The following is an 18,872-nucleotide window of genomic DNA, read 5'->3' on the forward strand; positions in this document are numbered from 1 at the left end:
GTCATGTTGACGTACAGGTCATGTTGACGTACAGGTCAATGAACAGGCAGACACTGCTGCGCGGTCAGCAGTACATGACCTACCAGTTTCATATAGAGGTGTTCCATTTATGGACTATTTTGCTGCAATATCTTCCCACCTTCACACCCGTTGGCAACAACGTTGGTCTACTCTGCTCGGCAACAAACTTCAATCTATTTAACCGAGTATTGGTTACTGGCCGTCTTCTTATCACCAGTGTCGAAGTTGGGAGACTACTCTCTCCCGTCTCCGCATTGGCCATACTCGTCTTACTCATGGATATCTCATGGAGAGGCGCCCTGCTCCTCTCTGTGAGAATTGCCAAGTTCCATTATCAGTCAGCCACATTCTGTTGGACTGCTCACTTTATCAACGAGCACGCAGAATTTACCTCTGTCGTTGTCTTCGCTCCGCTGCTCTCTCTTTACCTTCCCTTCTCGCTGATGGACCCACCTTTCATCCGGACTCTCTCATTGACTTTTTGACAACAACTGACTTACATCACAAATTCTGATACCTTCAGCCCTTTCTACTTCAATCTCTTGCTACCCTCTACCCCCGTACTATCCCCTGCCCCGCTGTTTTCTGTAACCTACTGATCATCCCTCCTCCCTTCTGCCATCCAATACCCTCGCTTCCTTCCCTACCCTGCAGCGCTGTATAGCCCTTGTGGCTTAGCGCTTCTTTTTGATTATAATAATAATACAGTGGACCCTTGACCAATGATGGCATCGATTAACGATTAATCCGACCAGCGATACATTTTAACGCAAAAATTTTGCCTCGACTAGCGCTAAAAAACTCGACTAACACTATTTGTTCCGTCTGAGACGCATCCACTTCTGGCCAGTGTTTACAAGCCAGCCAGCCACCGCAGTCGCTTCCAAGCATACAATCGGAGCATTTCATATTATCACAGCCTTTTTAGTGATTGCACCTGCAAAATAAGTCACCATGGGCCCCAAGAAAGCTTCTAGTGCCAACCCTACAGCAAAAAGGGTGAGAATTACTGTGGATATGAAGAAAGAGATCATTGCTAAGTATGAAAGTGGAGTGCATGTCGGAGCTGGCCAGGCTGTACACAAAACCCCAATCAACCATCGCTACTATTGTGGCCAAGAAAACGGCAATCAAGGAAGCTGTTCTTGCCAATGGTGCAACTATGTTTTCGAAATTGAGATCGCAAGTGATAGAAGATGTTGAGAGACTGTTATTGGTGTCGATAAACGAAAAACAGATAGCAGGAGATAGCATCTCTCAAGCGATCATATGTGAAAAGGCTAGGAAGTTGCACGAGGATTTAATTAAAAAAATGCCTGCAACTAGTGGTGATGTGAGTGAATTTAAGGCCAGCAAAGGTTGGTTTGAGAGATTTAAGAATCGTAGTGGCATACATAGTGTGATAAGGCATCGTGAGGCTGCCAGTTTGGACCAAAAAGCAGCTGAAAAATATGTGCAGGAATTCAAGGAGTACATAGACAGTGAAGAATTGAAACCTGAACAAGTGTTTAATGGTGACACTGACAATGTTGTGAAACACTAGGAATGTCATAAAGGAACGGGAGGTACAGGCCTCTATGGACAGATATGTTGTGCGACAGAGGTCCAGTGACTCTCAAGCTGGTCCTAGTGGCATTAAAAGAAGAAGGGAAGTAACCCTGGAAAAGGACTTGCCACCTCAAACCCTAATGGAAGGGGATTCCCCTTCTAAACACTAACACCATCAACACTCTCCCCTCCTCCCATCCCATCAATCATCACCAGATCTTCAATAAAGGTAAGTGTCATGTAACTGTACATGTCTTCAGTTTGTGTGTATTAAAATTAATATTTCATGTGGTAAAATTTTTTTTTTTTCAATACTTTTGGGTGTCTTGCACAGATTAATTTGATTTCCATTATTTCTTATGGGGAAAATTAACTCGACTAACGATAATTTCGATTAACGATGAGCTCTCAGGAACGGATTAATATCGCTGGTTGAGGATCCACTGTAATGTATTAACCTGGGATGATTCATTATTATTCATACATGTATATGATTGTGATGTTTGTCTCCTGGTTGTATTTTGATGGTGTATGAATATATTTTTAGGGGCACATGTTTGTGTCTCCTGGTTGTATTTTGATGGTGTATGAATGTATTTTAAGGGGTGTATGATTGTGCATGTTTGTCTCCTGGTTGTATTTTGATGGGTAGGAGTGTATTTTGAGTGTGTATGAGTGTATTTAGATGTGTATCTCTCAGCCCCCACTCGCCCTCTGTGGGACTTAGCCCTCCCAAAATCGCCTAGTGGACTCTTCCTCTTTGCAAACAGCTTTATGAAAACCAGATGTATATACCACAGCGTCACGAGGCACACCGTCCTCACCATGCAAGAGTTCCTGATCAACTATACAGCATCACGAGACTTGTCGTCCTCTCCTTGTGAGAATTCCTGATCAACTACACAGTGTCACAAGACACGCCATCTTCTCCCTGCTAGAGTTCCTGATTAACTACACAGCATCACGAGACATGCCGTCCTCTCCATGCAAGAGTTCCTGATCAACTACACAGCGTCATGAGACTCGCCGTCCTATCCTTACTAGAGTTCCTGATTAACTACACAGTGTCATGAGACTCGCCGTCCTATCCTTACTAGAGTTCCTGATTAACCCTTAAATGGTCCAAACGTATATATACGTTTTTTCAACATCTGAAAGTATGTAAAAAAATGTAGATCTTCTTTTTTGTTTTACATTTGAAAACGTGTAAAAAAAAACTTTTATCTACATTTTTTGTTATATTTGAAAATATGAAAAAAAAAGTAGATCTACTTTTGTAGCTCCGAATTTGAACGTCGATCTGTTTGGAGCGTTTAAGGGTTAAGTACTCAGCGTCATGAGACACGCCATCCTCTCCTTGCTAGAGTTCCTGATCAGCTACACAGCGTCGTGAGACACGCCGTCCTCTCCTTGCTAGAGTTCCTGATCAACTACACAGTGTCACGAGACATGCCATCCTCTCCTTGCTAGAGTTCCTGATCAACTACACAGTGTCACGAGACATGCCATCCTCTCCTTGCTAGAGTTCCTGATCAACTACACAGCGTCACGAGACATGCCGTCCTCTCCTTGCTAGAGTTCCTGATCAGCTACACAGCGTCGTGAGACACGCCGTCCTCTCCTTGCTAGAGTTCCTGATCAACTACACAGTGTCACGAGACATGCCATCCTCTCCTTGCTAGAGTTCCTGATCAACTACACAGTGTCACGAGACATGCCATCCTCTCCTTGCTAGAGTTCCTGATCAACTACACAGCGTCACGAGACATGCCGTCCTCTCCTTGCTAGAGTTCCTGATCAACTACACAGCGTCACGAGACATGCCGTCCTCTCCTTGCTAGAGTGCCTGATCAACTACACAGCGTCACGAGACATGCCGTCCTCTCCTTGCTAGAGTGCCTGATCAACTACACAGCATCACGAGACACACCATCCTCTCCTTGCTAGAGTTCCTGATCAACTAGACAGCGAGGTTAAACGAGAGTAATTACTCTTTTCACCATAGCAGGAAAATTAAGGGAAAACCTGCACCCCACTTTATCTACAAGTTGCTCCCAGCATTTTAGTTGCCTCTTATGACACGCATGGCTCACGGAGGAAGTGTTCTGTTCCACTTCCCCATACATATACTTCCTATTATAATTGTGATACCTGCATTAACAAGTTATTTACTTACAGAAATAACTAAACATAATTGTCATTTAGGGTCCAGAGCTTGAACCCATGTCACGCTGAGCTCACCAGTCTACGCCACATCATCCTGCAAGCTCTGGTGTTCAGCTGTCAATGACAGAGAATGAGCAGTGATGAGCCTCGTTCCTAAGACGATTCAGGAGTTCAGCTCCAAGGACTACTGGAACACTTTCTTCGCCAGGAGAGGCCAGAAAGTCTTCGAATGGTGAGTTTCATCTTCCCTGGGGTCACTGGCATTTTGGGGTCAAACTTTATACCCCCACCACCCCAGTGGGAATGACTTTATTCGTTATAGATAGTAGGAGGTACAAACTATCACATGTATACACACGTATATACATGTACACACAGACATACACATATGTGTATACACACACATATATACTTTCACATACATGGTGTGTCTGTGCACACATTCTCATAGTGTATACACAATGCATACAGAAATTTAGTACATACACACACACACTTGTATGCATACTCATTCTCACACATTCACTATACACAGATGCATGCATACACATTCTCACACTCAGTATACACACATGCATACACATTCTCACACATTCAGTATACACACATGCATACACATTCTAATTCATTCAGTATACACAGACATTTACATACAAAACATACACTCATGTATTCGCATACAAGACTAACCGATCATTTCAGTTGTATAATTAACAGAATAAATTTGCTTTAGGGAATATACTAAGAAAAATTTTTTTCCCAAAAATCTAGATTTTTGACTCCATAAAATAAATTTACTTTGCTATTATTGGTTTGTTTCCCCATCGTGCAGTGACTCAGTGCTTGTTACGGCAGGTACGGCAACTATGGCGAGCTGTGCGGCCTACTGCATAAGTACGTACGCCCAAATGACAGTGTTCTGGTGCCCGGCTGTGGCAGTTCCACCATCAGTGCCGACCTCTATCGTGTCGGATACACGTAGGTAGCAGTGCCTGCCCTCTGTATGACCCTTACAAGTTTAGCTCTTTCTGAGTGTTAATGATTGTGTCCTTATTATTGCACCCACAGCAACATCACCAATGTAGACAACAGCGAGGTGGTCATACGGCAGATGGTGCAAAGGTACGGCAAGGAGTGCCCGAAGATGCAGTGGCGCCAAATGGACGTCACATCGCTGACGTTCGAGGATGGAGCATTCACCTGCATCCTGGACAAGGCTACGCTAGACGCCCTCATGACTGATGCCTCAGTGCAAGTTGTTGCTCAGGTTGACAGATACCTGGCAGTAAGTCAGATTATTATCATTATTATTAATAGTAATAGCAACAGTAGTAGTAATAGTAGTAGTAGTAGTAATAGAAGAGTAGTAGTAGAATAAGTATTAATGGTAGTAGAAATAGTAGTAGTAGTTGTGTATAAGGCTGAACTAATCCTATAGAGAACGACCATATGGACGACGGTCACATCTGGTATGTGTTGTAGTGTTTGCATGATCCTCGCATGTCATGTTGAACTTCATGCGTGAGTGCAGATCATCGTAAATCTGCCGTATGTAAGTGTGGATCACCATAACCAGGCGCTTGCAAGTATGAATCAGTGTAACCTGGGCATTCATGAGTCTGGAACCTGCCAGTGATGCAACACCCTGATCGTTCATGCTTGTTATTCATGAATGGCCTCTATGTATTTCTCACTTTTGCAGGAAGTCAACCGAGTGTGTCGCACAGGCGGTCGTTTTGTGTGTGTCACTCTCCTACAGGACCACATCCTTCACCACATCCTACAGTGGTTCCCCAAACATGACTGGATCGTCAGAATCTGCAGGTATGAATTCGTGTACATTACCTAAATTACTGGGAATGGTTGAAGTCCCTTGATTTGTATTCCCTGGAATGCAGGCGAGAAAGATACATGATAATACAGGTACCATCCAACTTATGACCAACCTCAGTTCCGACCAACCAGTCGTAAGTCAAAATGGACATAAGTCAAACCTTACTACTGAATATCAGCATCACATTTCTGTAATGACTTTATTTTATTGTTTTATTTTTGTGTTTCATTTTTTACTTTACTTTTTATGTTGTTAGTACTGTATTTTATACTATAAGTTTAAGATAAACACTGTGTATAATACACTGTGTATAATACACTGTGTATAATACACTGTGTATAATACACTGTGTATAACACACTGTGTATAATACACTGTGTATAATACACTGTGTATAACACACTGTATAACACACTGTATAACACACTGTGTATAACACTGTGTATAATACACTGTGTATAATACACTGTGTATAATACACTGTGTATAATACACTGTGTATAATACACTGTAAAGTAAAAGGACACAAGTGCAACTAATGTGACATTTATTGTGGCAACGTTTCGCTCTCCAGGAGCTTTATCAAGCCATTACAAACAATACATGGACACAGAGGGTATATAAAGGCTCAGAGTGAGGTGAATACTAGTGAGGTACCATTTCGATGTTCACTAGTGGCTTAGGCTTGGTTACAAGTACTTCTGGCAGTTTGGGAGACACACAGATGATCAAACTAAATGTAAATTATGTGATCAGGCATATGGTCACTGTCTTGAACACTATGTGCTTAATTGTCCACTTATTGAGGAATACAGAGACAGACAGTATAATAACCTATGTGACATGTCAAGATATCTTATTAATGAAAATAAGATACCAGATATACTAAGCAAATTTCCTAAATTTGCTTGTAACAGATAAGTGAACTATAGATATGTAGATATAAATCCATATGTATTCCTGTTAACCCTTTGGGGCCTAGTTCCTAGGCCTTTTGTGTATCCACATGCTCTCGCGCTACCGTCCACAGGATGGATATGGGGTGCACAATAAACTAGCCACTTCGGTGGCAAAATCTAAAAAATCTAATCTAGTGGTAGTAGTAGTAGTAGTAGTAGTAGTAGTAGTAGTAGTGGTAGTGACAACTACTACTACTACTACTACTACTACTACCACTAGTGAACATCGAAATGGTACCTCACTAGTATTCACCTCACTCTGAGCCTTTATATACCCTCTGTGTCCATGTATTGTTTGTAATGGCTTGATAAAGCTCCTGGAGAGCGAAACGTTGCCACAATAATTGTCACATTAGTTGCACTTGTGTCCTTTTACTTTACATATTGTCGGTAATTCTACCAACTTTATTACAATACACTGTGTATAATACACTGTGTATAATACACTGTGTATAATACACTGTATAACACACTGTATAACACACTGTGTATAACACTGTGTATAATACACTGTGTATAATACACTGTATAACACACTGTGTATAATACACTGTGTATAATACACTGTATAATACACTGTATAACACTGTGTATAATACACTGTGTATAATACACTGTATAACACACTGTGTATAATACACTGTATAACACAGTGTATAATACACTGTGTATAATACACTGTATAATACACTGTATAACACACTGTGTATAATACACTGTGTATAATACACTGTATAATACACTGTATAACACACTGTGTATAATACACTGTGTATAATACACTGTATAACACACTGTGTATAATACACTGTGTATAATACACTGTGTATAATACACTGTGTATAATACACTGTGTATAATACACTGTATAACACACTGTGTATAATACACTGTGTATAATACACTGTGTATAACACTGTGTATAATACACTGTGTATAATACACTGTATATAACACACTGTATAACACACTGTATAACACTGTGTATAATACACTGTGTATAATACACTGTGTATAATACACTGTGTATAATACACTGTATAACACACTGTATAACACACTGTGTATAACACTGTGTATAATACACTGTGTATAATACACTATAACACACTGTGTATAATACACTGTGTATAATACACTGTGTATAATACACTGTATAACACACTGTGTATAATACACTGTGTATAATACACTGTGTATAATACTGTATAACACACTGTGTATAATACACTGTGTATAATACACTGTATAACACACTGTGTATAATACACTGTGTATAATACACTGTATAACACACTGTGTATAATACACTGTGTATAATACACTGTGTATAATACACTGTATAACACTGTGTATAATACACTGTGTATAATACACTGTGTATAATACACTGTGTATAATACACTGTGTATAACACACTGTGTATAATACACTGTGTATAACACACTGTGTATAATACACTGTGTATAATACACTGTGTATAATACACTGTGTATAATACACTGTGTATAATACACTGTGTATAATACACTGTGTATAATACACCGTGTATAATACACTGTGTATAACACACTGTGTATAACACACTGTGTATAATACACTGTGTATAATACACTGTATAACACACTGTGTATAATACACTGTGTATAATACACTGTGTATAATACACTGTGTATAATACACTGTATAACACACTGTGTATAATACACTGTGTATAATACACTGTATAACACACTGTGTATAATACACTGTGTATAATACACTGTATAACACACTGTGTATAATACACTGTATAATACACTGTGTATAATACACTGTGTATAATACGCTGTATAACACACTGTGTATAATACACTGTGTATAATACACTGTATAACACACTGTGTATAATACACTGTGTATAACACACTGTGTATAATACACTGTGTATAATACACTGTGTATAACACACTGTGTATAATACACTGTGTATAACACACTGTGTATAACACACTGTGTATAATACACTGTGTATAACACACTGTATAACACACTGTATAACACACTGTGTATAACACTGTGTATAATACACTGTGTATAATACACTGTGTATAATACACTGTATAACACACTGTGTATAATACACTGTGTATAATACACTGTGTATAATACACTGTATAACACACTGTGTATAATACACTGTGTATAATACACTGTGTATAATACACTGTATAACACACTGTGTATAATACACTGTGTATAATACACTGTATAACACACTGTGTATAATACACTGTGTATAATACACTGTGTATAATACACTGTATAACACACTGTGTATAATACACTGTGTATAATACACTGTGTATAATACACTGTGTATAATACACTGTATAACACACTGTGTATAATACACTGTGTATAATACACTGTGTATAATACACTGTGTATAATACACTGTGTATAATACACTGTATAACACACTGTGTATAATACACTGTGTATAATACACTGTGTATAATACACTGTGTATAATACACTGTGTATAATACACTGTGTATAATACACTGTATAATACACTGTGTATAATACACTGTGTATAATACACTGTGTATAATACACTGTATAACACACTGTGTATAATACACTGTGTATAATACACTGTGTATAATACACTGTGTATAATACACTGTGTATAATACACTGTATAACACACTGTGTATAACACACTGTGTATAATACACTGTGTATAATACACTGTGTATAATACACTGTGTATAATACACTGTATAACACACTGTGTATAATACACTGTGTATAATACACTGTGTATAATACACTGTGTATAATACACTGTGTATAATACACTGTGTATAATACACTGTGTATAATACACTGTATAACACTGTGTATAATACACTGTGTATAATACACTGTGTATAATACACTGTGTATAACACACTGTGTATAACACACTGTGTATAATACACTGTGTATAACACACTGTGTATAATACACTGTGTATAATACACTGTGTATAATACACTGTGTATAATACACTGTGTAACACACTGTGTAACACACTGTGTATAACACTGTATAATACACTGTGTATAATACACTGTGTATAATACACTGTGTATAATACACTGTGTATAATACACTGTGTATAATACACTGTGTATAATACACTGTATAACACAGTGTATAATACACTGTGTATAATACACTGTGTATAATACACTGTGTATAATACACTGTATAACACACTGTGTATAATACACTGTGTATAATACACTGTATAATACACTGTGTATAATACACTGTGTATAATACACTGTATAACACACTGTGTATAATACACTGTGTATAATACACTGTGTATAATACACTGTGTATAATACACTGTATAATACACTGTGTATAATACACTGTGTATAATACACTGTATAACACACTGTGTATAATACACTGTGTATAATACACTGTGTATAATACACTGTGTATAATACACTGTATAACACACTGTGTATAATACACTGTGTATAATACACTGTGTATAATACACTGTGTATAACACACTGTGTATAATACACTGTGTATAATACACTGTGTATAATACACTGTGTATAACACACTGTGTATAATACACTGTGTATAATACACTGTGTATAATACACTGTGTATAATACACTGTGTATAATACACTGTGTATAATACACTGTGTATAATACACTGTGTATAATACACTGTGTATAATACACTGTGTATAATACACTGTGTATAATACACTGTGTATAATACACTGTGTATAATACACTGTGTATAATACACTGTGTAACACACTGTGTATAACACTGTATAATACACTGTGTATAATACACTGTGTATAATACACTGTGTATAATACACTGTGTAACACACTGTGTATAACACACTGTGTATAATACACTGTGTATAATACACTGTATAACACACTGTGTATAATACACTGTGTATAATACACTGTGTATAATACACTGTGTAACACACTGTGTATAACACACTGTGTATAATACACTGTGTAACACACTGTGTATAACACTGTATAACACTGTGTATAATACACTGTGTATAATACACTGTGTATAATACACTGTATAACACACAGTGTGTAATACACTGTGTATAATAGTGTATAACACACTGTGTATAACACACTGTGTATAACACAGTGTATAACACACTGTGTATAATACACTGTGTATAACACACTGTGTATAATACATTGTATAACACACTGTGTATAATACACTGTGTATAATACACTGTGTATAATACACTGTATAACACTGTGTATAACACACTGTGTATAATACACTGTGTATAACACACTGTGTATAATACACTGTGTATAACACACTGTGTATAATACACTGTGTATAACACACTGTGTATAATACACTGTGTATAACACACTGTGTATAACACACTGTGTATAACACACTGTGTATAATACACTGTGTATAACACACTGTGTATAATACACTGTGTATAACACACTGTGTATAATACACTGTGTATAATACACTGTGTATAACACACTGTGTATAATACACTGTGTATAACACACTGTGTATAACACACTGTGTATAACACAAACACTGTATAACACACTGTGTATAACACACTGTGTATAACACGAGCACTGTGTATAACACAGTGTATAATACACTGTGTATAATACACTGTGTATAATACACTGTGTATAATACACTGTGTATAACACACTGTGTATAATACACTGTATAATACACTGTGTATAACACACTGTGTATAATACACTGTGTATAATACACTGTATAACACACTGTGTATAATACACTGTATAACACACTGTGTATAACACAGTGTATAACACACTGTGTATAACACAAACACTGTGTATAATACACTGTATAACACACTGTGTATAACACACTGTGTATAATACACTGTGTATAACACAAACACTGTGTATAATACACTGTATAACACAGTGTGTATAACACACTGTGTATAACACAAACACTGTGTATAACACACTGTGTATAATACACTGTATAACACACTGTGTATAACACACTGTGTATAACACACACACTGTGTATAATACACTGTATAACACACTGTGTATAACACACTGTGTATAACACAAACACTGTGTATAATACACTGTATAACACACTGTGTATAACACACTGTGTATAATACACTGTGTATAACACAAACACTGTGTATAATACACTGTATAACACACTGTGTATAACACACTGTGTATAACACACTGTGTATAATACACTGTATAACACACTGTGTATAACACACTGTGTATAATACACTGTAAAACACACTGTGTATAACACACTGTGTATAACACAAACACTGTGTATAACACACTGTGTATAATACACTGTGTATAACACACTGTGTATAACACACTGTGTATAACACACTGTGTATAACACACTGTGTATAACACACTGTGTATAACACACTGTGTATAACACACTGTGTATAACACACTGTGTATAACACAAACACTGTGTATAACACAGTGTATAACACAAACACTGTGTATAACACACTGTGTATAACATACTGTGTATAACACAAACACTGTGTATAACACAGTGTATAAAACACTGTGTATAACACACTGTGTATAACACACTGTGTATAACACAAACACTGTGTATAACACAGTGTATAACACAGTGTACAACACACTGTGTATAACACACTGTGTATAACACACTGTGTATAACACACTGTGTATAACACACTGTGTATAACACAAACACTGTGTATAACACATTGTGTATAACACACTGTGTATAACACAAACACTGTGTATAACACACTGTGTATAACACACTGTGTATAACACAAACACTGTGTATAACACAAACACTGTGTATAACACAAGCACTGTGTATAACACACTGTGTATAACACACTGTGTATAACACAAGCACTGTATAACACACTGTATAACACACTGTGTATAACACACTGTGTATAACACAAACACTGTGTATAACAAATACTGTGTATAACACAAACACTGTGTATAACACACTGTGTATAACACAAACACTGTGTATAACACACTGTGTATAACACAAACACTGTGTATAACACAAGCACTGTGTATAACACAAACACTGTGTATAACAAATACTGTGTATAACACAAGCACTGTGTATAACAAGCACTGTGTATAACACAAGCACTGTGTATAACACACAGTATAACACACTGTGTATAACAAACACTGTGTATAACACAAACACTGTATAACACAAGCACTGTGTATAACACAGTGTACAACACAAACACTGTGTATAACACAAACACTGTGTATAACAAGCACTGTGTATAACACAAGCACTGTGTATAACAAGCACTGTGTATAACACAAGCACTGTGTATAACACACAGTATAACACAGTGTATAACACAAACACTGTGTATAACACAAACACTGTATAACACAAGCACTGTGTATAACACACTGTATAACACAGTGTATAACACAAACACTGTGTATAACACAAACACTGTATAACACACTGTGTATAACACAAACACTGTGTATAACACAAACACTGTGTAACACAAGCACTGTGTATAACACACACTGTATAACACACTGTGTATAACACAAGCACTGTGTATAACACAAGCACTGTGTATAACACAAACACTGTGTATAACACAAGCACTGTGTATAACACAAGCACTGTGTATAACACAACCACTGTGTATAACACAAGCACTGTGTATAACATGGGTTTAGAACAGGTCGCTCCTGTCTGTCTCAACTACTGGATCACTACGACAAGGTCCTAAATGCACTAGAAGACAAAAAGAATGCAGATGTAATATATACAGACTTTGCAAAAGCCTTCGACAAGTGTGACCATGGCGTAATAGCGCACAAAATGCGCGCTAAAGGAATAACAGGAAAAGTCGGTCGATGGATCTATAATTTCCTCACTAACAGAACACAGAGAGTAGTCGTCAACAGAGTAAAGTCCGAGGCAGCTACGGTGAAAAGCTCTGTTCCACAAGGCACAGTACTAGCTCCCATCTTGTTCCTCATCCTCATATCCGACATAGACAAGGATGTCAGCCACAGCACCGTGTCTTCCTTTGCAGATGACACCCGAATCTGCATGACAGTGTCTTCCATTGCAGACACTGCAAGGCTCCAGGCGGACATCAACCAAATCTTTCAGTGGGCTGCAGAAAACAATATGAAGTTCAACGATGAGAAATTTCAATTACTCAGATATGGTAAACATGAGGAAATTAAATCTTCATCAGAGTACAAAACAAATTCTGGCCACAAAATAGAGCGAAACACCAACGTCAAAGACCTGGGAGTGATTATGTCGGAGGATCTCGCCTTCAAGTACCATAACATTGTATCAATCGCATCTGCTAGAAAAATGACAGGATGGATAATGAGAACCTTCAAAACTAGGGAGGCCAAGCCCATGATGACACTCTTCAGGTCACTTGTTCTATCTAGGCTGGAATATTGCTGCACTCTAACAGCACCTTTCAAGGCAGGTGAAATTGCTGACCTAGAAAATGTACAGAGAACTTTCACGGCGCGCATAACGGAGATAAAACACCTCAATTACTGGGAGCGCTTGAGGTTTCTAAACCTGTATTCCCTGGAACGCAGGAGAGAGAGATACATGATTATATACACCTGGAAAATCCTAGAGGGACTAGTACCGAACTTGCACACGAAAATCACTCACTACGAAAGCAAAAGACTTGGCAGACGATGCACCATCCCCCCAATGAAAAGCAGGGGTGTCACTAGCACGTTAAGAGACCATACAATAAGTGTCAGGGGCCCAAGACTGTTCAACTGCCTCCCAGCACACATAAGGGGGATTACCAACAGACCCCTGGCAGTCTTCAAGCTGGCACTGGACAAGCACCTAAAGTCAGTTCCTGATCAGCCGGGCTGTGGCTCGTACGTTGGTTTGCGTGCAGCCAGCAGCAACAACCTGGTTGATCAGGCGCTGATCCACCAGGAGGCCTGGTCACAGACCGGGCCGCGGGGGCGTTGACCCCCGAAACTCTCTCCAGGTAAACTCCAGGTCCAGGTAACACAAGCACTGTGTATAACACAAGCACTGTGTATAACACAAACACTGTGTATAACACAAACACTGTATAACACACTGTGTATAACACAAACACTGTATAACACACTGTGTATAACACAAGCACTGTGTATAACACAAGCACTGTATAACACACTGTGTATAACACAAGCACTGTGTATAACACAAGCACTGTGTATAACACAAGCACTGTGTATAAGACAAACACTGTATAACACACTGTGTATAACACAAGCACTGTGTATAACACAAACACTGTATAACACAGTGTATAACAAACACTGTATAACACAAGCACTGTGTTTAACACAAACACTGTATAACACACTGTGTATAACACAAACACTGTATAACACACTGTGTATAACACAAGCACTGTGTATAACACAAACACTGTATAACACACTGTGTATAACACAAGCACTGTATAACACACTGTGTATAACACAAGCACTGTATAACACACTGTGTATAACACAAACACTGTATAACACACTGTGTATAACACAAGCACTGTGTATAACACAAGCACTGTGTATAACACAAGCACTGTGTATAACACAAACACTGTATAACACAGTGTATAACACAAACACTGTATAACACACTGTGTATAACACAAGCACTGTGTATAACACAAACACTGTATAACACAGTGTATAACAAACACTGTATAACACAAGCACTGTGTTTAACACAAACACTGTATAACACACTGTGTATAACACAAGCACTGTGTTTAACACAAACACTGTATAACACACTGTGTATAACACAAGCACTGTATAACACACTGTGTATAACACAAGCACTGTGTATAACACAAGCACTGTGTATAACACAAACACTGTATAACACAGTGTATAACACAAACACTGTATAACACAGTGTATAACACAAACACTGTATAACACACTGTATATAACACAAGCACTGTGTATAACAAACACTGTGTAACATAAACACTGTGTATAACACAAGCACTGTATAACACACTGTGTATAACACAAGCACTGTGTATAACACAAACACTGTATAACACAGTGTATAACACACAGTGTATAACACAAGCACTGTGTATAACACAAACACTGTATAACACAAACACTGTATAACACACTGTATAACACAAACACTGTATAACACACTGTGTATAACACAAACACTGTGTATAACACAAACACTGTATAACACACTGTGTATAACACAAACACTGTGTATACCTGGAGTTTACCTGGAGAGAGTTCCTGGGGTCAACGCCCCCGCAGCCCGGTCTGTGACCAGGCCTCCTGGTGGATCAGAGCCTGATCAACCAGGCTGTTACTGCTGGCTGCACGCAAACCAACATACGTGCCACAGCCCGGCTGGTCAGGAACCGACTTTAGGTGTTTGTCCAGTGCCAGCTTGAAGACTGCCAGGGGTCTGTTGGTAATCCCCCTTATGTATGCTGGGAGGCAGTTGAACAGTCTCGGGCCCCTGACACTTATTGTATGGTCTCTTAACGTGCTAGTGACACCCCTGCTTTTCATTGGGGGGATGTTGCATCGTCTGCCAAGTCTTTTGCTTTCGTAGTGAGTGATTTTCGTGTGCTAGTTCGGTACTAGTCCCTCTAGGATTTTCCAGGTGTATATAATCATGTATCTCTCCCTCCTGCGTTCCAGGGAATACAGGTTTAGGAACCTCAAGCACTCCCAGTAATTGAGGTGTTTTATCTCCATTATGCGCGCTGCGAAGGTTCTCTGTACATTTTCTAGGTCAGCAATTTCACATGCCTTGAAAGGTGCTGTTAGTGTGCAGCAATATTCCAGCCTAGATAGAACAAGTGACCTGAAGAGTGTCATCATGGGCTTGGCCTCCCTAGTTTTGAAGGTTCTCATTATCCATCCTGTCATTTTTCTAGCAGATGCGATTGATACAATGTTATGGTCCTTGAAGGTGAGATCCTCTGACATGATCACTCCCAGGTCTTTGACGTTGGTGTTTCGCTCTATTTTGTGGCCAGAATTTGTTTTGTACTCTGATGAAGATTTAATTTCCTTGTGTTTACCATATCTGAGTAATTGAAATTTCTCATCGTTGAACTTCATATTGTTTCCTGCAGCCCACTGAAAGATTTGGTTGATGTCCGCCTGGAGCCTTGCAGTGTCTGCAATGGAAGACACTGTCATGCAGATTCGGGTGTCATCTGCAAAGGAAGACACGGTGCTGTGGCTGACATCCTTGTCTATGTCAGATATGAGGATTTGGAACAAGATGGGAGCGAGTACTGTGCCTTGTGGAACAGAGCTTTTCACCGTAGCTGCCTCGGACTTTACTCTGTTGACTACTACTCTCTGTGTTCTGTTAGTGAGGAAATTATAGATCCATCAACCGACTTTTCCTGTTATTCCTATAGCACGCATTTTGTGCGCTATTACGCCATGGTCACACTTGTCGAAGGCTTTTGCAAAGTCTGTATATATTACATCTGCATTCTTTTTGTCTTCTAATGCATCTAGGACCTTGTCGTTGTGATCCAATAGTTGAGACAGACAGGAGCGACCTGTTCTAAACCCATGTTGCCCTGGGTTGTGTAACTGATGGGTTTCGAGATGGGTGGTGATCTTGCTTCTTAGGACCCTTTCAAAGATTTTTATGATATGGGATGTTAGTGCTATCGGTCTGTAGTTCTTTGCTGTTGCTTTACTGCCCCCTTTGTGGAGTGGGGCTATGTCTGTTGTTTTTAGTAACTGTGGGACGACCCCCGTGTCCATGCTCCCTCTCCATGGGATGGTAAAGGCTCGTGATAGGGGCTTCTTGCAGTTCTTGATGAACACGGAGTTCCACGAGTCTGGCCCTGGGGCAGAGTGCATGGGCATGTCATTTTTCGCCTGTTTGAAGTCATTTGGCGTCAGGATAACATCGGATAGGCTTGTGTTAACCAAGTTCTGTGGCTCTCATAAAAAATTAATTTTGATCTTCGACTCTCAGTCTGGTTAGCGGCTTGCTAAAAACTGAGTCATATTGGGACTTGAGTAGCTCACTCATTTCCTTGCTGTCATCTGTGTAGGACCCATCTTGTTTAAGTAGGGGCCCAATACTGGACGTTGTTCTCGACTTTGATTTGGCATAGGAGAAGAAATACTTTGGGTTTCTTTCGATTTCATTTATGGCTTTTAGTTCTTCCCGCGATTCCTGACTCCTATAAGATTCCTTTAGCTTAAGTTCGATGCTTGCTATTTCTCTGACCAGTGTCTCCCTATGCATTTCAGATATATTGACCTCTTTTAGCCGCCCTGTTATTCTTTTCCGTCGCCTGTAAAGGGAGTGCCTGTCTCTTTCTATTTTACATCTACTCCTCCTTTTTCTTAGAGGAATAAGGCTTGTGCATACATCGAGTGCCACCAAGTTAATCTGTTCTAGGCATAAGTTGGGGTCTTTGTTGCTTAGTATATCTTCCCAGCTTATATCGGTTAGGACTTGGTTTACTTGGTCCCACTTTATGTTTTTGTTATTGAAGTTGAATTTGGTGAATGCTCCCTCGTGACTAATCTCATTATGTCGGTCTGGGGCTCCGCGCATACATGTCTGAACCTCAATTATGTTGTGATCTGAGTATATTGTTTTTGATATGGTGACATTTCTTATCAGATCATCATTGTTAGTGAAGATGAGGTCTAGTGTATTCTCCAGTCTAGTAGGCTCTGTTATTTGCTGGTTTAAATTGAATTTTGTGCAGAGATTTAAAAGCTAGTGTGAGTGTGAGTTTTCATCAGAGCTGCCTCCTGGTGTTATTACTGCAACAATATTATTTGCTATATTCCTCCATTTTAGGTGCCTTAAGTTGAAATCCCCCAGGAGCAAGATTTTGGGTGCAGGAACTGGAAGATTTTCCAGACAGTGGTCAATTTTTAACAGCTGCTCCTGGAATTGCTGGGATGTTGCATCCGGAGGCTTGTAGACTACCACAATGACTAGGTTTTGGTTCTCGACCTTTACTGCTAAAACTTCCACTACATCATTTGAGGCATTAAGCAGTTCTGTGCAAACAAGTGACTCTGCAATGTACAGGCCAACCTTCCCCTTTTGCCTGTTCACTCTGTCACATCTGTATAGGTTGTAACCTGGGATCCGTATTTCGTTGTCCAAGTGATCCTTTATGTGGGTCTCAGTGAAAGCCGCAAACATTGCCTTTGCCTCTGCAAGCAGTCCACG

At 38.9% G+C, this 18,872-nt stretch overlaps 1 protein-coding gene across 2 annotated transcripts in view; it reads left to right on the forward strand.

Annotated features, from left to right (window-relative positions):
• The window catches only part of LOC128694197 (eEF1A lysine and N-terminal methyltransferase), a 61,516-nt gene that overhangs the window by 951 nt on the left and 41,693 nt on the right, over positions 1-18,872 (forward strand). For both annotated transcript variants that reach the window (XM_070093766.1, XM_070093767.1), the window contains exons 2-5: positions 3,775-3,967; positions 4,591-4,713; positions 4,804-5,020; positions 5,438-5,559. In XM_070093766.1, the coding sequence (XP_069949867.1) occupies positions 3,876-3,967; positions 4,591-4,713; positions 4,804-5,020; positions 5,438-5,559 (554 nt within the window). In that variant the 5' untranslated portion in view covers positions 3,775-3,875. The remainder of the gene's footprint in view (positions 1-3,774; positions 3,968-4,590; positions 4,714-4,803; positions 5,021-5,437; positions 5,560-18,872) is intronic.

Source organism: Cherax quadricarinatus, chromosome 43 (assembly GCF_038502225.1).
Source record: "Cherax quadricarinatus isolate ZL_2023a chromosome 43, ASM3850222v1, whole genome shotgun sequence".
Lineage (NCBI taxonomy): Eukaryota > Metazoa > Arthropoda > Malacostraca > Decapoda > Parastacidae > Cherax > Cherax quadricarinatus.